Source organism: Aptenodytes patagonicus, chromosome 9 (genome assembly GCF_965638725.1).
Source record: "Aptenodytes patagonicus chromosome 9, bAptPat1.pri.cur, whole genome shotgun sequence".
Lineage (NCBI taxonomy): Eukaryota > Metazoa > Chordata > Aves > Sphenisciformes > Spheniscidae > Aptenodytes > Aptenodytes patagonicus.
Window position 1 is genome coordinate 16053465 of NC_134957.1, and position 27765 is coordinate 16081229.

At 51.9% G+C, this 27765-nt stretch overlaps 1 protein-coding gene across 1 annotated transcript in view; it reads right to left on the reverse strand.

Moving 5' to 3' along the window:
• Positions 1–634: 634 nt before the first annotated feature.
• The window catches only part of CD99L2 (CD99 molecule like 2), a 34206-nt gene continuing 7075 nt past the window's right edge, over positions 635–27765 (reverse strand). The window contains exons 2-11 of the mRNA XM_076347240.1: positions 17117–17182; positions 14777–14815; positions 13220–13315; positions 12262–12336; positions 11108–11200; positions 8847–8909; positions 7707–7742; positions 7474–7593; positions 5004–5069; positions 635–4561 (exon numbers count right to left, since the gene is read on the reverse strand). Of these exons, the coding sequence (XP_076203355.1) occupies positions 4497–4561; positions 5004–5069; positions 7474–7593; positions 7707–7742; positions 8847–8909; positions 11108–11200; positions 12262–12336; positions 13220–13315; positions 14777–14815; positions 17117–17182 (719 nt within the window). The 3' untranslated portion in view covers positions 635–4496. The remainder of the gene's footprint in view (positions 4562–5003; positions 5070–7473; positions 7594–7706; positions 7743–8846; positions 8910–11107; positions 11201–12261; positions 12337–13219; positions 13316–14776; positions 14816–17116; positions 17183–27765) is intronic.

Below are 27765 nucleotides of genomic sequence, written 5' to 3' on the forward strand. Positions count from 1 at the left end.
CAAAGTAAAATGGGCAGTTTAGAGTATTCCCCACATGAAGCATTTATGTTAAAAAGCAAAAAGGAATGTCTGTTTGCTGAGAGATCACATCTGCTGAACTAAGCGGGTATCATATTAGAGATCTTTTTACTGCCAGGTCTTGCGCAGTTGGGAAGAAAGAATTTTATTTCTACAAGAAGTATGAGTCAGAATTAGCTAGTTTGAAATATAAACCACCCTTTTTGGCTGTGAGACTAAACACTGCATCATTATACAAAGGTCAAAAGCTTAGTTTGCACTGCATGGGAGATTCATCTACTGGATGTGAAATTCCAAAGAAAACTGCAGGAAACCTAGGGCAGCGAAAAGGACCAAAAACCAGCGGTGCCGAGTGCAGCCAGGGACACAGGGCACTACCTAGAGTTGAGTTGCTGGGTGACCTGAGGAGAGCGTGTGTGTGCGCAAATACTTCATTTTTACCATTAAATTAAAGTTTTCATAATGATACTTGTTTTCTCACAAAGTCTAATTTGTTTTTTTTTAAATAAAGACTTTAGTGTAGTTACAGAAGAGGTTATGTACAATAAGGATGTAGCCCACCATTTGCAGTTTACTTCCAACATGAAAAAACCCACAAAAAATTGTCTGAAATGTCTTAGTAGTCAACTTGTTTTATTTGGTGTTTTCCAATGGTAGTCAAATTCTGATTTTTACCCCCATGATCCTTACATGCACGTTAGCAAAATGAATCTTATCTTTTCACAGCGTAACATTCAACCTTCATTTGGTACAGATCGCTTCTGCATCAGCAAACAATATGCCTTGCTTTTAAGTAAGGACTTCATTCAAAAGAAAGGATTCTCTAATTTCACAATGCCATTGTTTCTGAACTTCATTTGTTCCTGAACCTCCTTTGTTGCAGAAGCAAATTTTTAAAGCCTTAGCCTGTCAACTCGTCTTACTTTTTCAGAATTTGAAATGGTATTATGGACTAATTCCATTTTTATCACAACAAATGAGTAGGTAAGAATGACAGTATAGCACTTGTGAGAGTTCCTTAGTGGGGTTGCATGAAAATAACTGAATTTATAGTGCCAAAATATCTGAAATTCATGTCAGAGTATTCTCAGCTGAAGAATCTAAACCGAAGAAACTACTGCAGTATTGCCAAATCTCAAATGAAGGAACTACTACAGTATTACCAAAGGAAAATGAAAGTAATTGGTAGAATAAACAACATGAAAAGCGCTAGTTCAATTATTTCAATTCTGTTTTCTCTGTAATTGAGAAACCTTTTCTGAATCATTTTATTAAAAATAGCTTTAGTTAAGCTGAAGAAGTGAGGTGTGAAAAGAAAAAGGACTCGCAGCACACGTAGTATGTAAACTTTCAGGGCAGCTGTAGATACAGTTTTTGGACTCATAAAAAAAAAAATCCCATTTTTCCAGTGCTTTATGGCCTTTTTTTATAAAGGATGAGAAAGTTCGTACCAGTATGCAGCACCGAAGTGCAGGATTTTTAAAAATTCCGTATCCAGATTTAAAGAGAATAGATACTAATTAAATGAAAGTAGTTAGAGAGGTCAGAGCTGGGTCAGTTGTTTCAGAACTTGGATCGCTACTAGGAAAATACACAGGAATCCTCTCAGTTGCTATAATGCCTAAAATATAGATGATGTATAAACTCCCTATTTCTCAGAGACTGGTCTGAGAGTTCAGATGGAGAAGGAGACAGACTGCAATAAAAAAGTAATTTGAGCCTTTACAGGTATTTCGCACATTAAGACTTTGACTCTTGTCCAGTTCTGAAGAGAAGACCAAGTTTAATTTCTTTACTATGGTATTTGTCAATATTTTCCTATGTGAAATCCTACAGGAAGAGATCTTGAATTCTGTTACTGTAAATTTTTGAAGAAGTGCTCCCTTTCACTGTGCATTTACGGTTTTCCACATACCTACAAATTACACTAAGGCATAAGTATTCACCAAAGTCATAGAAAGGGCCTTGGGGAAAGGAGCAACTTGTGAGTTCTAAAAACTGGGGTTTTTTTTCAGTGAAACAGCTTTTTTTGCCCTTTTTTTTTTTAAACTGCAGTATTCATGAATTAGACATGTGTTTCTCATATGTTCTAGTGTAAGAGTTTCCCAAAGGAGGGGTAGGCGCTATATTCTTTAGGCAGTGCTGGACACTCCATTGCACTGTCCACTAGACAAACAGGGAGCGCACGGTGACAGAAATGCAATAAACCCGATGATCTGCATCTACAGAAAACATGGTCATCAGCAAAAGGAGAAAGGGAATTACGGTCACTTGATCTAAGCTAGGAAAACGGCTCCTCGTTACCATCAATGCCGTGTCGTAACACTTCATCTAAAGAACTTTCTAAAAACATTTTTCATGCTACAGCTTTCAAATGTGTTTGGCTAAGTAAGAAAAACAGGCGACGGTGTTTGGGAATGGAGGTACACAAACTCAGCTGCGTGGCTGCATCGGCGTCTGAGCTGCTGCACGTGATGATCCGAATCCTGCAGACCACGCTTCCTCCATGAAAAGCCGCCTCTGGGAGTAAGCAAACACAGAGTGCATCCCATCTCTACTTCCTCTGCTTCCACTCTCTGAGAGCCAATAAATAAATATTTTTATTTTCTAACCCAAACACATTCATAAAACAAAGCAGCAGTAGTTCGTAGCAGTAGTGTAGCCTAAGTGTTCTGAATACACGTGAGGCACCGTATATCCCTAGAACTTGTCTCCCTTATAAAACACTGTAGCTGTTCTGCTAGAGCTAGTGTAAGGCTTTAAAAATGCAAGTGTTAAAAAGAGCATAAAGAATTGTGCAGCTATTGCAAAACACTTAACCATGTTACTAGGCAATTTCCTTTCAAATGGAGCTGTTAGGCAGCAATGCTCCTAGGCTGATTCGCCTCCTGGCAAGGCCTTCTCTAAGTCATGCCTACCTGAAAGCTGTGAATTTGTACATCAAACTGAAAAGGCTTTTTTTTAATATACATTCACAAAATATGGGATTTGCGAAACAGTACAAAATGCACACATTTCAGGTTTATATATAAATAGTGAGTGTCTCTTATACCATGTAATGTGAATTTTCCTTCACTTGAGAGCATGCGTTTTAAGCCATCATTCATTTGAATAAATGTATCAGAAAGTGGTAGTATTCACATTTTAGTAGCCATAAAAAAGGGTTGGGGAGGGATTAGAAATATAAACACAAATTCTTGCAACATAGTGAAGGTCAGGTGTTGGCACTGGTACAACATTGAAGACGGTTGCATGAGCACCCGCGTGGGATCAGGGTGCTGTCGTGGTGGTAGCCCAGTGTCCTTCTGAGCACCACTCGCAGCCCGAAGCTTCCCAGAAAGCTGCAGGAACCCCATGCAGGATGGTGATGGAGGACCCATCCTCTCAGGAGATTCAGTTAATCTCTCAGGAGATTAACCTTTTTAAAGGTTAGTCGGTGACACAAAGGATGAAGCTGTATCTCCTTTTTCTGGTGCCAGGGAGTGCTCTCAACAGTTGCGTTAATGACTGGAGGAGAAGGTGCGGGGACTGCATCTTGCTAAGCTTGACTTCTCTTGTGGCAGTGAGCGTTACAGGTCTTAAGGGATACCTACTTTGTTTATTTTCTGTTGGGTTAAATCTGTAATTTGTTCTAGTGTGAATGAGATCTGAACCTGTCCTTGGAAGCATCCAAACACACAGTTTTCGTTTCAGTGACAATGTAGGTATCTCATGTCACACAGACAAACTGTATCGCTTGGCAGCTTCAGCTCCATTCTGATCTCTAGCATAGTCAAGCATTCAAATGGTATTTGCTAAAAGTGAACATTGCACACGCTGCTATTACCTGTATTTATGACTCGGTGTGAAAAGCAGGTCCTTTTATGCGGTTAGAAGCGCAGCGCTGTGTGGTGGTGAAGCATCCTCAACTCCTGGCTTCGGAGCAGGGAGTCACCTGCCTCAGCCCGAGGCCCCACCTGGGGACCTACCCATAGGCACTTTATTTTTAGGTGTAGCTATGCTAAGGACCGCAGTCTACCCTCAGGAAATGTGCAGTTTTCACCACCACCGTTGGAAGTGACAGGCCCATAGCTGATGGCAGAAGTTGGCTGGAGGTGCTTTACAAAGGGCGTTGAATGGTTTGCTTTGGATTGCTACTTACAGGCACTTTGCTGTCCTCATACCTGTAAGTTCTTCTGCTCCTTGAAAAAGACCTTGTCCCTTAATTGAAAATTGACTGCTACTGAAGCACCTTCTGTTGGTTTGCATACAACTGGACATCAAACCTACAGTATTACCTCGATGTAAGCATATATCTCTTTACAAAAAATGAACACATACTACCACTCTAACCCTAAAGCCTAGAGCAATAAGAAGCCAGTTCAAGCCTAAGTACACATTAAATAGCTTTGGAGTCAAATTAAATAAAAAGCTAAATTACAAGCATGTAAGATCTCCATTTGCTGCTGAGTGATTCTTTTCTAGCCCCAGGTCAAGCTTTACATCTTCGCACTGTGTTGTTTTGGTGGTTCTGCTGACTGTGTTTCCAGTACTGAATATTTAACTAGGGAGAAAGAAAAAAAAAATCGTGAGTACAATAGCACACGATGGAACCAGAGCGCAAGCAGTGGGTGCCCAGTACTGGTTGGTTGTATGTGACATTGGAAAAGTCTTTGCAGCAGCCTTGATTATCTGTCACTGAAAGAAGGATCATGCTTTTCTTGTATAAGACACTCTCGATGGCTAAAAACGTGAAAGCAAAATATTAACTGCCACCATGTGCAGCATGAGCTCCTTGGTCTCTTGCCATGGCTTTCCTTTGTGTGCAATAAAGGGGGAAAAATACTGTGGTGGGTGTTTCCCAAAAAGCTGCAGCATCACCTAAGTGGTGTCTTCCTCAAAGAGACACGGCAGCTCAGTACAGCATGAGGGACTTTAAGGAAGTCCCTCGGTAAAGCTGCTTTTGTGGCCAGATGCAGATAGGGTAAGGAATGCAAGGTTCTCACCTTGGGGTTCCTCGCTTACGACAGCTTCCATGTTTTCTCCTTTCACATATTCCGCGTTAAGTCCCTCTGAGAAGTAACAAAAAAGACAGTGAGATGGGAAGGTAGAAAGTAAAAATTATTTGCTTTGATGCCTTAAAAACTCTGGTAATGGGCCTATCTGCTGTGAAAACTAAGATGCCTTTTTGCAATCTCCTCTGCATTAACAGCAGTATAGAAACATCAGCAAACCATAAACAGTACTGAGAAAGCGTTGCTAGATTTTAAAGTCACCACAGAGGCTTGCCTAGAAGGCACAGCTTCGAGCAGCAGCCCTTTTTTCTGAGCCTTTTGCTTCATCTTCATCATGCGAGGCAGCAAGGCCTGTGCTAAGGCACTCAACTAGGAGAAGTGCATGGAGTAGGTAAGTCTTCTGGACGGGACTGCTGTGCAGCGGGGCTGCTTCTACGCGTAGATAGATGGTATTGTTCTCCTTAAAAGTTCAGTTACGCAGAGCTGCAAGAAGCAGTTTAGAGCAGGGCTGTGATGGTCCTCTACAGCTCCTCTGAAGGACCTCTTTGGAGAGAGGCAGAGACGGGAGTGCTGTGCTAACTGCCATGTCCCGTTAGGGAGGGACCAGAGAAGGGGAGGGGGCCGTGCTGGTTTGCAAAGGAAGGCTGAGGCAAGCCACGCTGCGGCCATGCAACACGCAACTTTTAGGCATCTAAACTTTATATGCATTTAAATGTAGCGCAAAGTGTGGCAGGGACCTGCTATGTCTCACCATCAGGTGTTGATGGGGCTAATTCGTACCTCACAGGGAAGGAGGGAGGCAGGGAACGGTGCCGGGGCCGAGGCAAAGCAGTGCGATGGGAGCCCTCAGGCAGCAATGGGGCAACGCAGCCTCCAAGGTGTGTGAGAGAAGGAAAGTTTCTGCAACTGGCTAAAAAAGCCCCATAAAACCCCATGCCAGCACAGACACTGCAGCCTGTGGCTGGCCAAGCCATGGAGGCAGGAGAGGAGCTGCCGGAGCAGCACTGACAGCCCCCGTCCTGCCTGGGCGCAGCAAGCGGCTCAGGGCAGAGGGACACCGAGAGGCTGAGCCATAGCCCAGGGCACAGCTAGCCAGCGGGAGATGCGGTTTAAGAAAACAAAGTGGGGTAAAGAATATTAGGCCGCGTTGTACACAGCCTTTAGAGGCATCAGCAAATGCTCATCAGAAAAGGCTCAAACCCAAGAAATGGAGGCGCAGCCTTGCCACCACAGAAGGACAGCTGGGCGAGGAAAAAAGCCGAGCCTGTTCCTCCACGCTTCAAGCAAGTGGTCATTACACACCACCGCTGCCTCCCCCAAGACATGTGTTTTGCTGGGATAACACCAAATGCAATTTATGTTTTTCAATAAAAAGCCACTTTTGCAGTGGCTGACGGCTCTTAGATTTCTGTCATGCATTGCAATGCATCTAAGGCCTGACATTAGCCCAGCATGCCATGTCTGATGGCTTAAATTAATCCTCCTTTATAATTAACTTTAATTTCCTGCCGCCTTTCTGGGGCTTTGTGTCTCTCAGCTTCCCCCTCATCAAAGCCTTTACTCTTTTTTTTTTAAATTATTTATTCTTGCCAAAATATCATTTAAGTGGGAGGAATATACAAGGGTGTTTCATTCCATTGCATTCACTTGACTTTTCCTGCTGATCTAATTTACCAAAATGCTCCTGTTTGTTTCAGGCACAACTGGGAAAATAGCACGATTCCAGCACAAATTTCCAACCCCGAACACCCTTCCCCCAAAGCAAAGGAGTCTCGCAGGAGATTTCATTTGATTAATTTAAACAGAGCTTTTTCCATCTGTTTGCAACCACCCCATAACAGGCTGCAGGAGCCCACCATGGCCAGGCCGGTGCTGTGGGGTGAGGCTGTCGGGACACCTCCTGCAATGCTTACACCGAGCAACTTTATGGGGCAGCTTGTGCAAAAGGCACTTTCTGGGAATAGGAAGCTTTGCTGCTTAATTTGCACTTAATTGCAGTGATTGCTGCACGCCTGTGGGAGGGTGGGGTGGTGGCGCGACACAGTCGTGGTTGCAGATGCTCGCTGTGCTTCCCTCGCTGCTGCCTGGTGAGTTTTTACCTTTTGCTGAGATGTTGGGGTTTTTTTGGTTGGTTTGCTTGTTTGGGGGTGTGGTGGTTTTTTCCATATTTACCCTGTTTAGTGTCCCCGTTTTGGTTTTTGGCTGTGACTGTCAGTGGGTGCGTGTGAGGGGCTGTGTGCATCCTCCAGGACGGCAGCGGGTCCTGGGGCTGTCGTTGCTGGTGGGTCCCTGCCTGTGCAACGCCTGACAGGGTGAGGGGGCTGAGGGGAGGGAAGGGCTCTGCTCTGCCAGCTCGGGGTCACCCTCTCCTGTCTCCAGGCTGGAAAATGGCAGCAGGGTTCAGGGAGCAAAGAGGGGGGGTGCTTGCTCTGTGCCCCTGCGGCGGTTGGGGGGGACTTACGCTGGATGCTGAAGCAGAACTTCTTCTGCTGGTAGGAGATGTAGCTGGAGACGGCCCCGATGAGCGCCATGGCCAGGGCGCTGGCGATACCGGCGATCGTCCCTGTCTCTGCCACTCTGCCTGTGGGCCCAGAGAGAGCAGGATGCTGTACGGCGGGGGGGCATACACACCACCCATCCCATCCCACTATCCCACTATCCCACTGCCGACCTTGCAGCCCCGGCGGTACCTACCTCCGCCGTAGTCACTGTCAGTGCTGCCCCCGGCACCTGCAAGAGACACAAGCCCATCAGCGGCCCTGCGCCCCTCTGCTCCCCCCACTGCCGTACCAGGCAGCCCGGGAGGGAGCAGGCATGCAGGGGAAGGGCGGCAGCGCAGCCCCAGGGGCATCCCTGGGCTGGGGGTGAGCGTATGTCCCCGTGGGGCGCAGTGTCTCTGCTGCCCCACACCTCCGCCTGGCTGCCTGGGGTGGCTCGTCGTTGCTTCTCAGAGGGGTCTGAAGCTGCTCCTCTCTCCCACCGTGCGTGCTTGGGGGGAGCTTGGGGGAGAGCCTCTGTGGGGACACCTCTGCCTGCAAAACAGTTAACCTCACCTCTGCCCCGCACTGCTCTCGGTGTAAAGAGCGGATAAATGAAACGTTGTCAGATAGTCACACAGCATACTTGTGCCATCACAGGGACATGACTGGCTAAGCTCCATGTCAGGGAATCTTCACTTGGCTTGAAGTCTATTTTAACATCACCTTCCCTGCAGAAACTGGGCTGGGAGGAGAAGCTGCTCCTGCTGGAAGCTGCAGTCCTTACCGAGTCACTTGCATCCTGAATTTATGGAAGCAGGTCAGCATTGTATTAATGCCTCTGATGTGGTTTGTCCTCGGCACAGGGATTCATTAAATGTTGATTGGGCTTGTGGTGTTCATCTCTTTACTCAACTGCTGTTAATATTTAACGCTGTGGATCCTTGCAAATGCGCAGGCTTATCCCACTGTTGCTGGTTTTCCTCCTTGTTTCAACCATCGGTGGTCGCATGGTGGAAGGCAAACGAAGGCTTGTGCCCTCTCACGGCACAGGGGCGGGCGTCTGCTTTTGAAGTGGTAGGTGAGATGCGGGTCCCATCTGCCCTGGTGGCAGCTGGAGCTGCAGAGCCTCCATGCGACCAAAAATAAGCAGCTCCAACCGCTGGCACAAGGTGTGACTGTGGAGGCCAAAAACTATGTGTTCCCCTGAGACATCCCCTTTCCCTGCACACACGCCCCTGTCGAGAAGGTGAGCTCTGCTCTGCACAGGGCAGTTTCTAGGAGGTTGGCTAATACAGCGGTTATTGCCTGAGACGCAACTGCTAAAGCAAATGAACGTGCGTAGGTCACTGCTTACCTTTCTTCTTATCCGGGCTGTAACCGCCATCCACGATGCTGGCCAGGTCGTCGTCTGAAATTGCTTTAAAAATAACAAGAACAAATGGTGGTTGGCGCCCAAGGGGAGACGCGGCCCCATCGGGAGGTAGTGGCCACAGGCTTCCCCGTGGAGACCTGGCACGCGTTTCACGTGTGCTCTGTGGCAGTGGTGGAGCTCGCCCTCTCAACCTGCAAAAGCCAAATTCACCCAGCAAAACACCAAAGCCACCTTCCTGGGAGGGCAAATGCAGCCAGAGCTGCCTAGAAAATAACATAACGGGAAGAAAAAATAGTGCATCGCTTGCTGGGGATGAGAGGGATCCCAAAAAACGAGTGCCTTTGGATGGGCAGGGCCTGGAAATGGGACTTTTGGGGGATTCTGGGCGGGGGTCATCTGTGAGCATCACGCACCCAGGGTCGGACTGGCGTCCTGCAAACCCCTGCTCCTGGGGAAACGTTTCTTTGCCGGGCAGACAGAGGTTGCTTTATTCATTCAAGTATTTTCTCTAAAACTCTCCATCTATTTTGAAGAGCCGTGTGGGGCTTTCTGTGCAGCAGGGCCCAGAGCAGGGGTTTGCACGCCCATTTAAACCAGTGGCTCCCAGTCAGCCAGCTACTCCATCCCCAGTGAGAACAGGGACTGGTTAATAAGCAATTCTGCTTCTCTCACAATTACCAAATGTTAACAAAAAGTTTAACCCCAAATTATTTTAAGCTCATAAAAGAGGTAATAATTGACTTTAAGTCTAGCTTGAAAGAAATACCCCTGAATCAAAGTTTAAATACTACTATATTATTATTTTTTAACCAAAATGACTGACATATTTATGAGTTCATGAAACATTTTGGCTGCTCAGTCTCAGCTGGCAGAGGAGGAGGGAGGAAGAAGCGGTTTGTGTGTGCAGTGGCTGTGCTGCTGGAGACCAGCGTGCCCTTGTCCTGCCTCTGGCGAGCCCCTGGCAGTGCCAGCCTGGCCCAGGGTCCTGCAGGCAGGGAGCTGACTCTCCTCCTTCCCGGAGGGACAGAGCAGCAGGAAGAACTGAGCACCGGCACGGCTCGGTACAGGTGAAAAAGTTATTTCGGACACAGTTGTAGTAGGAATGTTTAATTCGTGCAGGGTAGGTGCAGAGAAACACGGTCTGGGAATCAGCAGCTGAATGAGCGGAGCTGTTGAATCCCTCGGCTCCAGTCCCAGAGGGAGCCTCGGGGCACAGCAAGGCATGTGATGGGAGAAGAGACCCAACGCCGAGCCAGCAAAAGGCTCCTTCTCTGATTGTGTGCCTTGGGAAGGGTTATCTTTGCCTTAACAGCCTGGAAGAGACTGCCTTATTCACCAGCTTACCACAAAAAACAGATTTATGGGCTTAGTAATGAGTGTAAAAAGAAAAAAGACCCTGACTATGCCAGAACCGGGAGAGGTCCCTGGCAGTCCAGGGTGCAGCAATGCCGGGGGAATGAGTGTGCTGGTTTGTGAGCGGTGCCACATTCCAGCAGTTCAACGCCTCAACCTTTCCTGCAGGAGTCTGAAACCTCAACAAGCCCAGAATATCAAAGTGCAGACAAGTCACCTAGTTAATACAATCTAATAAAATATCTGACTATTAATTACACGTGTGAGCAGGGTATACAGCCATCCCGACATCAATAAACTAGCCGTGCAAAGTCTGTTTTCTAGCTCAAGTGCTCAAGGGAACAATCCTGGCAGACAAATGATTCATTCACCAGAGTATTTTAGAGATGGAAAAAAAATCTCCCAGCCCATAGCGTATGTTATGCCAGGACTTAAGCCTGCTCTAGATTTATGTCTTGGCAATGACCGCGAACCCCAACAGCACATGCCCTCGGTTAAATAGCTGTCAGGTACAAGGACGAGGGGGAACTTAACACAATCACCACAATTTAATGGGTCAGAAGAGACCCTGGGAAAGAAACCTGCAGACAGGCAACAGGTCGTTAGGCAGAGCCCCTCTCTGCCAAGGACTGCCGAGGCGGGGGCTCCTTCCCTCGCCTGCGGAAACATCCCCCTCCTCTGCGCGAGCAGGGCAAGGGCAGCGTGGTGCTGGCTGCAGGCAGGAGCCTCGGACAAGGCAGCGCCTTTGTTTCTCCTTACCCCGTCACTTAGCTGGGATGGTGTCTGGCAGTGAGACCCTGTGCCCGGGAGGGGCCGGGGAGGATCTCCCACAGGTCCCAGGGGACAGCGCAGCTGGTGGCAGGTAGGATGGAGAGTGGAAGTCCACGTACCTTCACCTGGCCTTATGTCCGGCCTCCCACCATCTTTCCCATCGTTCTTATCATCAAGGGCATCAGCCAAGTCAAAATCCATAGGATTCTTTGCTAGAAAACAACACAGGCATTAGCAGTGCTGGCCACAGGCTGGGGAACTCCGCAATTAATTAATTAATCAAGGAAATGCTCAGCTTTGCCAGGGAAAAGTGCCAGTGAAAGAGATGAAGCCCCCGACACAAACATCTCCCGGTTTCGCTATGCAGCATTGTGGCATCTTCTAAACCCATCCCGTTTCGTGCTCCTGCGCCACTGTGGTGAGAAATGTCGTGTTCTTCCCACAGAAACAGTCTCGTGCCGTGGCTCAAGTGCCAGGCAATTGGATAAATCAAGCCGGGTAGAAAAGGTCAGAGCCAAACTGGTGCTCCCAAGGGCCCAGCGAGCCGCAGTGCCGGGGGTGACGCCTGGGAGGGGAAGGAGGCGGCTGTGCCGCGCTGGCATGCCGGCTGGAGCAGCCTGCAACTTGATTGCTTGGTGTTATTTTCCTCCGTGAACCGCCCAGCTGGTACCCTGAGCAGCCCGGCTCTGACAGAGCAGCTATTGCCTTCGCTAAACGGCAGCTAAAACCGTGGCACGGAGCCAACCTGAGCTCCTCAGCCCTCCCACCAGCTCGCACCTTAGTTTATTCTGATCTAAAATTGATTATTTATTTTTTTAAGCCTGGGAGCACCTATTGCCAAAACTCTGTCCGAACAGGCAGCAAAGCACCCGGCTGACAGGGTGCCCTGAGCCTGTGTGCCGGGTGTGCCAGTGGAGCCCAGAGCGGCTGTGCTGTGCTCTGCTCTGCTCTGCTGTGCTCTGCTGTGTGGTGCTGTGCTGCACCGCACTGTGCCGGGGAGGACAGCAAGCCCACAGCCTTAAAACAGGCAGAGGAAGGCAAAATGGTCCAGGAGCCAACGAGACCCCCGGGGAAGTGCAGGGTAATGCCGAGATACCCTGTCCGCCATGTGGTTTTCTATTTTATTTTTTTTTTCCTAGATGTCTCATGTGAACAAACAAACTAGAGGCTGGAAATACCGGGGCGAGGGGCAGCGCTGCCATCCCGAAGGCTCTGCCTGCGCTGGCAGCAGAGCTGGGGTGAAGCTGCGGGGGGCTGGGGAGCTCACGCTTACCTGGGTTATGCTTGGGAGGGGCCCTTGTAGTTTTTGGCTGCTTGGTGGTGCGGATGACATCCCAAAAGCTGTTGTCTGAAGGGAGGGGAAAAAAAAGAGACGAAAATGATGTTACCATCTCAAACATGCATTCGGATGAGCGCTGGGAGGGGAACACCCTCCCCGCAGGGAGACTGGGGCTGCACTGGCATGGTTCGGTGCTCTGGTCTCTCCACAGCTTCAGCTGCCCCTGACACCGGGGGCACCCCCTGACCGTCAGTGCCCTGGGGATGCTCAAGCCCTCCCTGTCGGTGGTGGGCACCTTCGTAGGGATCCCCTGCGCCAGGGCATGTGTCAGCGGGGCTTGCATTTGAGAAGGGGACAAGCAGGGCTGCTCCCTCCCAAACACGCTGCCGGTGGGACACACGCCACCGTCCGCTCACGGGCACTCTGCCACTGTGAGGGCAGCCCCGCACCACCACCACCCCCGCCAGCTACCCACAGCCCACAGGAGCAGGAGCAGGACCAGGTGCTGCCGAAACAATACACATAAAGGATGTGCTACTTTGGCGATGAAATCTCCCACCTAATAGCAGCGAACAGCTCCATCCTAGTTAAAACCTTTTACAAATGCCGCTTGGCGAAGCCCCCGATACGGCTCATGCAGGGGGCACGTGGGCAGCAAGGGAGGGAGGGTGGTGAAATGCTGGTGCTGACCCTCCTGGCATGTCAGCAAGAGCCTGGAGCATCTCCTCTGCCGGCTCCACTATGACAGCAGGGAAGGAGGAGGTGGTCACCTTTTAAAGTCACCTGTTGGTGGTCAGCAAAACTTGCCAGACCTCATCTGTCAACGCCTGATCTCAGCCTCCTGGCTGCGGGCATGGCTCCCGGTTACCTCAGGGAGCGTTTTCCCCCATCTGGAGCCCTGAAGGTGAGCACACATGTACCCTCCCCGAGGTGTGGGGGAGCTCCGCACTACCTGGCTTCCCCGGTCTGGGGAAGGGCTTCGGAGTCGGCTTGGCTGGTTTGGTGGTAGTCTCCAGAGGGGTGTCAAAGTAATCAGCCAAATCAAAGCCTGTTGCAGGAGAGAAGGGATCGTTAAAACCCCCATCGTTTGTGGGGACGGTGCGAGGCTTTCGGCACGCATCCCCCGCACCGCAGCTCTGTGGGTGCTGTGCAAGTGACGTTGCACCATTGCCAGAGGCCACCAGCACCCGAGTCAGCGTGGAGCTGAAAAGGGCGTCCAGCTGCTCTGCTACTCAATCGCAACCGTACTGCAGAGCCTTCAGATCAGCCTCGCCATCGTTTAACTCTCCCCATCCGAGCTGTGGCTTGCTGCCCACCCCCAGCCCGAGTGACCCCAAAATAATGTGTTTTGGGGGAAGACCTGCTGGTGTCCTGCGGCATCTCCTGAGGCAGAGGCTGCAGATGAGAAGGTGCTGCAGGGATTGATCCGGTGGCTGGGACCTGCTCTGCTCCCTGCACAGCTGCCCAGGAGTGACCCTGGGCTGAGAGGAGCATGCATGGGAGATGGGGCCAGGGCACAGGAACCCGCCGCAGGAGGCCCCTGGTGCCATCACTCATCCAAAGAGCACTCCCTGGGGAAGAAGAAACTTGCTGAGACGAAGCCTTGGCCTCGGCATGCATCCATTTCCCAGGGAGAGTTTATTGGATCAAACTGCCTCTCATTTGGGCTGCGATCCAAATGACAAAGCCCTGCGCGTGCTTTTGGCACTTGGCTTTTCTTGTTCCTAGCAAAGACCATGGTGGCCAAGGAGCCGGACAGTTGGATTTGCTTAAATTTGTGCCAAGATCCTCATGCAGGGGCAAGCAGGTTCACTTCTGAGCGCTCCCCCGCTGTTTATTTCAGGCTCCTCTGGCGGGGTTGAGCAACCCTCAGCTCTTGTGACCGCACTATATTTAAGTAGGTATTTTTGGCCAGAGAAGCTGCTGGCGATGAAACTCGGGTGAATTTAAGGGAGCTTCCTCAACCAGGGCAGATGTTGTAGAGCCAGCCAGCCAGCACATCTGACAGGTGCAAACAGTCGGAGAGACATTTTTCCCTGGATGGGGAAATGTCACCAGGCTGGGCCTTTCCGTGAAGGTCAGGGATATCTTGGAGTAAAAAAAGGAAGGAATATATCCTCTGGGATCCCTCCTGGAAGGAAAGCTAGTAGGTGCCACGCAGCCAGAAACAAAAGCCCTTGTGTAGCTGAGCAGTGATTTGTGTCTTATCCATTAGGATACTGGAAAGTGTGTGAAATTCAGCCTTGGCCACAAATGCTCCACTGTCACTCGCCTTCAGCATGGACAGAAATATCAATATTGCATTTACTTCGGCCGTACGGGAGGAGCACACATATGCACACTGGCACCAGCTTTCTTACGGGCAAGCCAAGGCATCCCAAAGCCTCCGCTAAGGCAGCAGCACCCAGCCGCACACGTGCAGCCCACGGGGGGACTCGCACGGTTCAAACCCCCATGGGAAGCAAACCCCGCCCTGTGCTTAAATGATATGCACGCAAGGAGGTCTCACCTGTCCCACCTGCCGGCTTTCTGGGGCCCTTGGGAGTGGCTGTGACAAAACAGACAGGGAGGAAAATGTTAGTCATGGGCATCACCGAAAATGTGTCACTTCTGGTTTGAGAATAAATGGCAAAGATTTCACCACGAGCTTTCCAGCTGACCGTCGTTGGTTTGTACTTGTAACCTCGTAGCCCAGAGCCACGAAATCCCCACGCACACGGCGCGTGGCCACAGGGAGCAGGACTGCCTGTGTGCAAGGGCGAGTGGCTGCAGCCCCATGCAGGATTGAGCCCAGAGCTCTGCAGGGCACAGCTGTGTCTGGGGCTGAACGCTGCCCCGGTGCAGGCCAGCATCCCGCCAAGTGAAAAGCAGAGAGCTGTAATAAACTGCTCCGAATTAAGACTCCCGGAGACGGCAAGAAACAGAGCAAGGACAGATACTGTACAGAACAGCGTGGAAAACAAGAGTATGCTGCCAATGTTTTGTTGTCCCCTGCCCGGTCGGTTAGTTAAATGACAGATAATTTCCAGTGCTGCATTATGAACGGGAGGTTCCCTGTCAGCTGGAGGAATTTTGGTGACACCCCGATGCTCAGATCCCAGCTCCCCTGGCCGCTCCTGGGCTAAAACAAGCTACAGTCAGCCTTCAGGGGGGGTTATTTTTTTCACCCCCTGTAAACCACTATCTATTAATAGTGGCTAGCATTACCAAGTATATGAATAAATTATGAGCAAGAGTTGTGGCTGCTCTATTCCCATTAATTTCCATTTGCGCTTCTGAATACCGGAGTGCTTCTGCTGGGCTTCATTTCCAGTGTGCCAGTACGGTTTGATGTGACCCGACTCCAGACCCTTTGTTTGCTTTTATTCCGGGGCTGATGCGATGAAGTCCAGAGCGGGATGCAGCAGCCAGGGGAGGCTGTGGGGACAGCACTGCCTCTTCCCCCCCCCTCGCAGCTGGGACTCCAGCCTGGGGAAACGCTGCTTTCCCTCTGCATGAGATGGCCATTAGGCGTTTCTAACCAGGTGTCTCCACATACTGTATTAAAGGGCTTGCAAAATCCTAGATGAGATCCCTGAGACCCATGACCAAGTCTGATACCACATAGTCTATCCTATCCCCCTCCTGCTGAACCCGGCACGCTGCAGGAGAGATGCACGGAGCATCCTGACTCTTTATTCCACATAAACTCCAACGTAACACAGACCAAGTGTCTGTGTGTTGTTAGAATATAAAGTAAGAGATTTTGAAGCCTGTTACAGCTTTCACTTATACTTGTAGGTGTATTTTGTGTGATCACAGGGGCCGGCATCGCTCGCAGAGCGCTCCCTGCTACCGCCCAGCCGGGCGCTGCATCTGGGGACGGTCACCAGGAACCACATGGGAAGGGATGGGCAGCGAGGGGTCCTGGGCGCTGGCATGTGCAACTCCGCTGCTGCGCCTCCATGGCCGAACAGTGAAGGGGAGCTGCCAACGTGTCCAGGTGCAGACCTGGCTTGGGCTCAGCCCTCGGCGCTGGGTGGAGGCGTGCGACGTGCCCCTGGAAGGGAGACGAGTCTCCTCCCATCAGCTACTGTGCTGGTGGTTAGGTTATCTCTTTTGAGTGTAAAATGAGAGCTGCTCCACTGAATTTCCTCCACCCAGGGTGGTGCAAACCCCTCACCAGCCCCCTGACCTTGCCGCTGTTTCTGCCAGGCCTGAGGCTGAGCTCTGCCAGGCACCGCTGTCCCCTCAGTGACACAGCCCAGCCCCAGCTTACATAAAACTTATAGAGTTCAAAGCCAAATATTAAATATCAGCATGCCAGCAGCAAGGCACCCCTTTCAGAAATGAGTTTCTTTTAACTGACGGGTTACACTTGAAATTAAGCGAAGCAAAGCAACAACCCAACATGCCGTTTGCTTTCCTCAAGCACCGTGTTGCAGAGGGACCAGGGAAGGACCCGGCGCTGCCCCTGCCCGGCTGGGCTCAGCAGGTTGCCCTCACCGGCAGTTAATGCATTATCTTCCAGGCAAACAGGGGCATGTTTGATGGTAGGTGTTACTAACGCAGGCAAGGAAGCCAAAAAGATGTGGTCAGTGCTGTCGCTACATCAAAGCACTGGTGTGCCTCTGCGGTTTGCTCACGGGAATCAGAAAGCGAAGGGCACAAGGTCAGCAACCAGCTTCTCCAGGACTATCTCCAGTCCCACCTGTTGGCAAGCCTGGACACTGCATCTCCCCGGGCAGACGATGAGGTAGCCCATATCCTCCACCACCCTCCCACCGGCATCAGATCCCAAAGAACAAATTGCATCTATTGACATCTATTTGTTTTCTCCTCTTTAAAAGAATAAATAAATGTGACTTACGTCGCTTGGTGCTGAGGTCATACAGGGCATCTTCTAGGCTGAAGTCATCTGGGTTGTCGCCATGACCTGGAGACAAAGAATCAGCACTGGTTGTACTCGCTCCGCACAAAGTAAACTGCCTTTAAATACAGTGCGGCTAGACTCGTTTGCTCAAATTGCTTTAGTTTTTAGAGGGCTTTCTGCTTTTTTCTGAACCTGACCCATCATCAGTGATGAGGAAGACATCAGCTTTCTCCAAATGCTGTGACTGTTAAATTGCAGAGCAGTCATCTCTGGATTTTCCACTTGTCTGCCCTAATGGATGCTATGCTTAAATTTGTCAAGGGGAGCCTACCAATTCATCTCTTGAGCTGCCACTCATCTGTGGCTGTGCTCACGATTACACGTTTGCTAAACACCATGAAAACATTGGGACAGCGCAGACAAATTCGGTGAAAAACAAAAAAGCCCTATGCACCTCTTCTTCACAAGCGCCTTCCAACATCAAAGGCTTCGTATGAAAATGCTGCTGCTGGCTGCCAAGCACAACTTAGCATTTCAGAGACCGCCTGCACCATTCTGCCTTGGTAATGCAAACCAGGACCAAACCCCCATCCCAGGGATACCCCTGACAGGCACAGGCAGATTTTTTTGTTAGAGATGCCTCACCACAACTCCAGCCACTTTATAATATCCCGGGGATAACTCGGCGCTATGCCATGTTCTTCTGTGATAGGGCCAGCTAATCCTTCCTTTCTCCATCTTTTTTTGCATTGCGTTAATTACTGTTGACTTACCCTAGTTCTGAATGTATTTGTCTTGATAAATTCATGCTTTTACATCTCAGAGCATGCTGAGTAATTAATATCCTTTGGGTTTGCTAAGTACTGCAGCACTGCAAGAGAACATTAAAATGGCTTTCCTCTTATTCCTACTGCTAAATGGATTTAGCTATTGCCACCTGAGCTCCAGCGTGCTTCATGAATAAATTTAAAGCTTTACTGACAAGGACAATAACAATGGGAAGGCACCAGTCCATCAGAAAGCAGGTATCAGCATTTCGGTGAAAAACTTCTACCGAGAGTGGTCTCTAAGTACTGCAACACCTCCAGCTCCGGTTTCACTTACTCACACATCACATCTCATTTCGTTTGCCGTCTATTTAAATGTACACTCAGCAAACCTGAGGGTGATTTAAATGCAGGGTCTACGGCTGGAAAGTTGCTATGGGCTTCTCTCCCCTGGCAAAGCGCTCAGCGTTAAGCTACGGCTGGGGGTGTGTGTGTAAGTAATACACATCCCAGCTCACGGCTGCGTTTCTCATTGAGATGAAGGATGCCAACGCTTCTCCTGTGAGCCCAGAGGAACGGCCGGCAGTGGGCGATGCCCCATTGCAGGTGGAGCCCAGTTACCACCGTGTGAAATCCGCGGAGCGAGGCATGCGGACGAGCCCCTTGCTCAGCACAGCAGCGTGGCAGGGCTGCGCTTGGCACCTTCAGCCTCCCTGCACACCCCTCCACTCCCTTCCCAAAATATTTGCCTCTTGGGCCTTATTGCTGGCAAAATACTGGCACTGTGAGACAGGTGATGCTCTCATGCTCTGACAGCCCAGATGAAGCTGCAGGGTTATCAAGTGGTCTGTCAGTGCAAAGGAGCTAAGTAAGGACCATGCAAGACCATCCACAGCGCCGAAAAAACACCTGCCCAGCTCTAGCACTTGCACAGGTGCTGCCGAACCACCAGCATGTCCCTGCTGGGACCCCACAAGCTCATTACTGCTGTGGCCGACTGTCCCAAGCTTGCTACTCCAGCAATTTCATGCAGCATGGCTTTCCCAGCATGGCTTTTTCCCCAGCCTGTACTGGATTTTTCAGGAACCGTTGGGGCTCCTTCATTCTTGTCTTTCTATTTTAAACTGTGTTTAAAAAAAGGTGGAAGGGGAAAACCGCGGCGCGTCTCTGGCGGGATGAGAAGTGCTACAAACCCGGCCGGGGGAAACGCGTCATTGCCATGTTTCATTTCGGTTCCCCGTCTCTGTGTCGGGCAAGGCGAGCGGGCAGGAGGGATATGGTGGCAGCACCAAGACTCGCATTGGTATGCTAGGAGCCGCCCCTTCCCTCTCCCCCCGCTCCCTCTGCTCTCTGTGATTAAGTAAATGTTAAGGGCGCTGATTTGCTGCACGCCGAGCCCTGCTGTTAGCGCATCCTCCCCGTGCTTCACCTTGACACAGGAGCCCAAATACGGAGTGAGGGGGGAGCGGGCAGCCCTGGGGGTGCGTGCAGCTGACCCGCTCTTCTGCTGAAGGGCTACAGGGTTCCTGGGCCTGCACGGAGATGCCCCCCCTGGCGGGGCCACGGGCCCTGCAGGGAATGAGAGTGCCCCAAAAAACGGACTCCCCCCCGCCTGGCTTTGGGGGGCTCACTGGACCTGCCAGCCACTTACACCTCCCCACATTTGGTGACAGCTCCCCTTGGCATCTCTCACCACAGGACGAGGGGAGGGTGCCACTTCCAAAATCAGCCTCCAAAGAGCCAGCTGGCACACCAGCGGGTCCGGGGGAGGGTGAAAGGTGCTCAGGGCCCTCCATCCTCACGGGGCTGATATAAAACAGCAACCGCTAACGTGTCCTGGGCTGCAGCCATCCTGGGGGAATACCCCCCACCAGGGAGAGGCGTGCACGCAGCCCGTGTGAAGGTTAGGAAAAGTGGTGAAGCACTGAATCACCTGGTAAAACCTTCTGTAGGGGCTGCGGCGCTTGGCACAGCCCATTTCCCAGGGCTTTCCCACTGCTGCCCACAGCAAACCGAGATCCTTCTCCAGGGCAATTTAAACCCAGGAATCCCCTAGGCATTGGCAAGGACTAATAACAGATTGCCAGTTAACTGAAGCTGACAACATCTTTATTTCATGCAAAGGGTGTTATAGAGACGTATTACACCTTTTATGGATCAATAACCGAGCAGTGCCGTCAAAGGCACGCAAACTTGCCTGCTCACTCCGACAGATAAGAGCTGAACGCTCTTCTCCTCATTCTTTTATTCAGTCACTAAGCGGTAACAAACCCGGCACTTCACAGCCAGACGCTTAGAACCCAACCAGCACTCGGTATGCGTGTTTGCCTTGCAAACACAGTTTTTCGGGAGGCAGTGATGCTGCTCCCTGCACTGTCTCATGCAAATCCCTTTGCTCCTGGGGCCCTGGTCCCGCTTCGCTGTCGGTGGAGCAGTGGGTCTCCCGGGCTCCCAAAGCCCATTCTCTGATGGGAACCCAAGCACAGCACAGAGTATCTTTACATTAAGGGTTTATACTCTCTGGGAGAAGCTGGGGCACGTTCCTATGTACCATAGCTCACAAGCAGCACGCTGCTGAGGTCTTTGTCTGTAATGCATGCTCAGCAGTCGAGGTCCTGCACACCCTGACGTTTCACTTCCCCTGTAGGATGTACCCACGCTGCCTGCAACCTGTTACAGGACTGTAAAACCACTGATACACAAAATCATCCTCTGCTGGTTGCTCGGTGTCAGGGAGCAGTACGGGATCTTCGCCAGGGTTGATGACCAGACTAGTTTTGGGTTTTTTTTCCCCACCCTTGCACTGGGTCCTTGGCAGGACTCTTGTCCCTGGCTGCTGGGAGCAAATGCACATCCCCAGGGGCAGCTGGGAGGCAAAGCCAGCCCTGTGCGCCAGCCGGCCGAGGAGCGGTTGTGTACCGGCGCTGCATGGCGCTGGAGAATCCGTGGGACTGCAGGTCTATGGCAGGGGGGGAAAACAGGCAAACAAGACACGTTTTCCATATTTTTCTTTAATATGACAATAAAAAGAAACCGAGCTGGGACATCTTGTGGTCCCTCAACACCAGAACGGGGAGGTGGGGGGACCCCAAGGCTGCAGCTGCGCTGGATGGAGGCTGTAAAACAGAAGTGAGAGTTATGGCCAAGCCAGTGCTGCAGGTTCCCTGCCTCTCGCTGAGGACCCTCGCCTTGCCAGGAGTATTTTTAATCAGAGCTAGCTGCTCTTTGAAGGTAGAAGGGTTTCGTGCCTTAATGTATTCTCTCCTCATTATTTTCTGTAGCAGGCAGCTCAAACGCACAATTGTACTCGTCAGCTTTTTAGTTTTTACAATTATATATATATTCTAATTAAGCCCCACTGTTTGACAAAGCTTGAATTACAGTATCATAATTCACACCCAGTATTTGCTAGGCCGTCTGCAGCACTCGGAGTTAAGGTGTATTCCATTTTTAGCGCCAGCCCACGGATCTCTTTGTGCAATATATCTGTGTTTAGCTTCCCTGGGAATTGAGAGCCCGCGACGGTACGAGATTGACAGCCCGGGAGATTACGGGAGAATGCAAAGCAGGTACAAGGGCAGCGGAAAGTAATTCAAACTGCCTGACTTGTATGCATCTACCTTAGGAGCGATGCGGCGGGCAGCAGGTGGGAGAGCAGGAGGAAAGCACGTGCCAAGGTAACCGAAAGCACCAGGGTCTCCCCAGCAACCAATCTCGAGCCTTTTTGGCTGAGTTACGGTGTCGGCACATGCAGGTGGTTCCCTGTGCAGGGCACTCACAGCTGCGCTGGCACCTCTGGGGCAGGGTGCTGGGGATGGAGGGTTTTTGGGTGCAGGGCCGTATTGTGCTGCTGGTGCTGGACTGGATCCTCGCAGCGGTGTTTCCTGCTGTCTCAGCAAAGATACGGGCCCAAAGGTCTGCAGGGAGCAAATGGCTGCTGCAACCTCTGCAGCAGCTGGGGTGCCTCTGGCAGCAGCGAGGGTCCCCAGGGACCTCTCCTGGAGCAGGCAATGGCACGCTGCCACCAGCCAGAGCAGTGATCCTGGTCAGCACAGACCAGAGCTTCAGGCTCGCCAATGCTCTCCACCACCACTGCCTGGGCGCTGGCCCCAGCCACCTGCCAAACACGTGGGAAATTTACTTGCAAGTGCCAAGTTGCTTGCAAATCTTGAGTTCTTGCTGACTACTAAGACCAAAGCACAGTTCTGTGCGTGTACGGAGAGCAGAGCTCCTCAGAGCTGGGATGTTACAGAGCAGCGCTGGTGGGCCAGGCTGGTAAGGACAGCTTCATTGCAGCTGCACTTGTCTCCAGAGACGTGCCCAGGCTGCCTCCTGAACACAGACCTCCTCCTGAAGTTAGTTCTGCCTTGAAAAGCAGACTCCGAACTTCCGCCAGCTCCTCGGCCGCTGTGAGGGAAGACAGACTGCCCAGGGACATGCCCCTACACAAACATCCCTGTTGGCAGCCCGTCGGGATGAGGGGAGACAGGGCTCTGCCGGGAAGCGAAGTACCGGAGAAACTCAGCCCCCTGCACACGTCGCAGCAGCAGGACCGACGGGCTGATGCCAGGGGTACGTCGCCCCAGTCCGGGGCACGGCCAGCTGAGAGCGGTGGGACACAGCTCCCCAGCTGGGATGGCCCCTGCTCCTCGCAGGGGACAAGGTAGCACTGCCATCCTCGTTCTCCATTCCCAGCAAAACATTTTGATTTCCAGAAGTACTAATCAAAATCACTCTTGATTATGGCAAAAACAATCTCTGCTGAATTTTTTTTTTTTTAATGCAATTAACAAGGGTATATGGTAATTCCAAGCAATCTTGCTCTTGAGATTAAAGGAAAGCCTGCCAGGAAGCACATGAATAAAGCTTTAAGATGAGAATTTGCATAATGAAGACTTTCTCTTTGTCGAGGGACTAATGGTGGTTATGTTTGAAACCTATTAACAGAAATGCCTAAAAGCCCCGCTAAAGCCAGCACACTGCCGCCATGACCCACGCAGGCTCCGTCACCCCTGCTGGCTCCCCGCCGCGAACCTCAGCTCCACAACACCCCCAGTTTTGCCCTCTCCTTGGGCCGCCCGAGCGGCGGGGTGAGCTGGACTGGGCCAGGCATGCCGGATGGGGCAGGACAGGCAGCGCGGCCCCTGCACAAGCACTGCTGTCTGCAGCTCAGGGCATCGCACCTCGTTTGGGCTTTTAAGCCACAGGATAATTCTGCATTTCTGTGCGCCGGGGCAGCCAGACGAGAAGCAGATGTCTGTTGCAATTTGATTTCAAGGCTTACTAGGAATAATTTAAATTATTCGGTGGCAGCACCCGATGTACTTGGCACCCAGCAAGAGCGATGAGGTGGCGAGGAAAACTTGACCAGCAAAACCAGCCTGCATCTGGTGGGCTCCAGGCTCCTTCTCAGCAGGCACTGTTAGCACTACGATGTGGGGCCGGGCCAGAAAGGCCACCGTCCTAGTGAGCAGAAGAAGGCAAGCCCTTGCTGGGAACTGCCCCACCAGGCGCTGAACGCTCGAGGGATGGTGGTGCCCATCTGCTCTGCGCCATGCCGAGGGCTGCCCAAAGGTCCGAACGCATCTTCTCCCCACCTCGGGCGGAAGGACAGACCTCCAGGTTGCTCCCAAAACACCCGAAGAAGCAGCGCTGCCCTGCACACCCCACGGTATCCCACAGCCCCGGGCAGCAACCGGCAGCTCAGCCTCCACAGCCGCACCAGGAGCTGGCGGCAGGTCACTCTGCAGAGACCAGACAAAAAACACATCAGGGAGGAGTTTCTCATCGGCTGCCATCTCGTGCAGCCTTTCTCACTCCTCCACAGCAAGATTTAAAACCCCGGAGGGAAGCGCCCTCGTGTCCTCTTTCCCAACAGCCTCATCTGGTAACCAGCTCACAGAGAGCCTGCAGTATTTACCAGGTGCGCCTGCACAGAGGCTGCAAGGAAACCTCAAAAGCTGCTGGCCTCTTCCTCCTGAATTTTGGCATACGAGAAGAGGGCCTGCTCCAGACCTGTCTGCAGGAGGATGAGCTTTGCCACCAGGCTGCTCTTCCCCCAGCGCTGTCCTTGGAGCAGTGGCAGCTCCCACCACCAAACCCACCAGCCTCCACTACCACCCAGCCTCCACCATCAAATCCACCAGACTCCACCGCCAAACCCACCAGCCTCCACCCCCAAACCCACCCAGCCTTCATCACCAAACCTACCAGCCTCCATGACCACCCAGCTGGCTCCTGAAGGGGCAGAAAACACCCGCAAATCCAGAGGCGTTTCTTCATGCTAAACTCTCGTCCCAACTTTCTCCTTCTCCCCAACGTTTCTCTTTCACCTGCTCTCAGTCTCACTGACTCAAACCGGTGGTGATTACTGTATTTGCATGTTTTATTAAAAAAATGAGATGAGAAAGGCTATTAGCGGAGTGGCTCAGTTGCTGCCAGTTGATTTTGCTTTTCAAACCAGCGCGGGGCTGCCAGCTCGGAGGCTGCAGGAGTGTGGCAAAGGGGTCTTTCTCCACACGCTTGGGGACTGAGACGCAAACGAGCAAATTTGCTGTCGGAGGGAAACAAAGTGTTTCCATGCGTTTCACTGCTCTGCCAGTGTCGGCATGTGGCTGTGTTAAAGCTGCGAGTGGGAGGGGGCTGCAAGCGCCAGCTGGCCCTGAGAGGCCACGGCTCTGCTAGAGACGGCCTAATCCTGGGGGTGACGTACCGAGTGCCCATGGGCAGCCACACAACATCTGTTTTGGGAGGTGGGAGGGTGCCCAGCCCAGGGCTGCATGCAAGGTTGGAGGGGGGAAGCGAGGGGCCCGTGCCATGCATCGCATCGCATCGGCCACTGCCACGCAATGTGACAGAGGTTGCTGTAACAGCAGCGAGGCCATGGAGGAACCCCAGTGCCCGGGGGACTGTCCTGTCCCTGCAGGCTGGCAGGGCACCGGCTGCAGCCCCGGTGCTTGCGGCACAGCGAAGGGCCCTTGTGTCTCCTTCAACGCGATACCCACCCCACTCTTTGGGGACAACCCCAAGGAGGAGTATGGCAGCACAGCACCATAAACTACATCACCCCCAGTGTCAAGCTCGGTGCAGGGACCACCGAGGGTTTGATCTGCTGAATGAAAGTGTCTGGCCCTCGGAAGGCTGCAAACTCTCAGGCTGGGCTGGAGCCCTCAGCTCTGCGGGAGACCAGCAGCTCCCTGACCCGCTCATGCACCCCAGGCTCCCAAAAGGCACTGGCCAGAGCAGTACCCCCCACCACGGACAGACGAACACCTCCGGGTGCCGGCAGCAACCCTCAACAGCTCAGAGTGAAAAGCAAAGCCCCGTCAAGGGCAGCGCTACCGGAGCTAGGAAAGGCTTCACATTGGGATGCCTTGGACCTGCAGACGCTGACTGGGTCTGCCCCATCTCTGGCTCCATGGCATCATCGTCTTTCTGACCCCACGTGAAACAAACATTTCACCAGGTCTTCTTCCACCCCAGCATGGTCGGAAAGCAGGCAGCCCATAGCAATACAAGATGCCAATCAAAATGGTTTTCTTCAGTATCGGCACTCAGAGCTTTCAAGGTTTCCAAGGCTCTCTGACATCTCTGCATGTAGAGCGGGTGACGTTTTCTAAGCAACTTTAATAAGATAATCGTTCTTTGAGGTTTGTATCAAAGAGGTCTCTGCTGCAGCATTGCCAAAACCTGCTTTCAATTAGTCCCAGACCAATTGCATCGGGAGCAGAAGGCTGGAAAGTGTTCAGCACAAGTATTTAAGGTTCCTCCCTTTCTGGGGATTGCCTGAGCCCAGCTGTACCTGTGATGAGAATGGGATGATGCCCAGCTTTCTGTGCCTGGGTTGGGTATAGGGACATTGTGGCCAAGGGCTAACAAGGGCCGGGGGAGCTCAGCCTGTCCCAGCTCTCCCAGGAGCTCTGCCGCTGAGCCTAGAAAGCAAATCTCTGACCCTCCTTGGGAGTCTGGGAAAATGCACCAGGTAACCCTCAGTAATTCAAAGGTGCATCTGATGGGAAAGGGAGTTGTTTCTTCTTTTCACTCTTTTGCTGTTTGTTTGGTTTGGTTTTTTTTTAAGGAAGAACAATTTATTATACTTAAAGGGGGAAAGGATGTGGATGGCATCATTTTTTTATTCCCTGACCCCAACCACTTTGCAAGTGGCAGAGGAGAACTTAGCACTGACCCTACTGTACAGGTTAGAGAATGGTTTAAGGTGACTTTCTCAGGTCATGGAAGAACCAACAGTGTCATCCAGGACTTGAGTTTGTCCCCCTCCAGATGCAGTGTGCAGGGGTCCGCTGGAGAACTGGATTACTGCTCCTGCAGCAAGGGAAGAGGAGATGTGGGGTGCTGTGACCCCGTGAGCCAGCCCTGCCACGGAAAAGCAGGCCGGGAACAGGAGGCAGGATCTGAGCTGAAACCGCTTTGGGGGCAGCCTTGGCACCACCTGTGTCCAGGTGTGCTGCCCCTGGCCTTTGCCCAGCCCAGCCTCACCAGGCGCAGGGTGGGAAAGACAAACCCCAACTCACTCGGTTCGTGATCTCTAATGAGGGTCAGAAAACACAGCAAGTTCCTTTCCCTCCTACGACTGTGGGTGCAGGGCTGAAAATCGGGGTGCTTTAATGTTTTCCTGCATGCTGTCCACTCAGAAACATTATGAGGTATATGTTCATATTAGCCACTTGATTTCTGCTTACATGTTAACTAATGACTACAAATTTGCCTAGGGCCAAAGACGCCAGTTTATCAACCAGACAACAAATTGTGGCATGAAAGCATTTTGTTCATAACCCAGCACGGAACAACTGATGACAAAGCCAGCGATGCAGGAGCCCAAAGAAAACCAAAGCAGGAGATTAAATGCTTATCACCTGATTCCCGATGGAAAGAGATTGCTCTCATCAGATAAAGATCAAGAGAAGATGCTGTAGTTAAAAGTAGGTAAATAGGGAATTACACGGTAAAAATGCTGGTTCATCACTTGGGATGTGCTGCTCCTGTCGTACTGTGCTATTTAAAATCGGAAGCGGAGCGGTAGTGGAAACGAAGACTTGGGTGATGCTGACAGATGGAGCGAGGCCCTGGGAGAGCGTGGGGGGTTACAGCTCTTTCCTCTGGCTGAAGGCATTTGTCTGCCCCGTCAGCGCAGACTGCAATGCAGGGCTCCTGCCTGGCTGCTGCAGCGGCACAGCGCCTGCAACTGCCTGCTTGCCTTTCCACAGCACCTCACCGTGCAAATATTGGGTATCTGGATCGGGATGGGGAGTTGTTTAGAATCCAGCCTCTGCTGCTCGCTGTCTGCACCCTCCTCGCATCAGGTGCGCTGGGATGTGCAGCGCTCGCCCGGCCGTGCTCCCGCTCCCCCCTGCTTTGGGCAAGGCGCCTCCGCTGCTCCCCGGAGCATCGCAGACCCAGGCGGTGCTGCCAAGGGACAGCACCGTCCTGCCGCGGGAAGGGTCTTCCAGCATGGAGAAACAACAGGGTGGGGGGCTGCACCTCCCCCCCCCCCAAGTAGGAAGCAGCAGCAGAGATCTGCTGGAGGTGATTTTGAGCAGGTGGTGCAGGAGAGGGCAGTGATTTTTAACCACTGGCCATGGCCAGCTGGGCCAGGCCACCCCCACCCAGCCCGGCAGCTGTAAGACCACCCCTCTTGGCTCACCCATGGCAAGGGAAGCTGCTGGTCGAGCCTGCAGTGGGACGCCGTGCCACATCCCTCAGCCTTTTGCACCAGCTCATTTTCAATAAGGTGGGTTTGGCTCCTTGCTTTCATAGAGGAGTTTGGAGAAGTCCCCTGGGAAGCGGAGTTCAGGGTGTGCATCCGCTCCCTGCTGCTTCCCGTGCCCAGCACAGGCTGCGTCTGCAACTGGGGAGGTAATG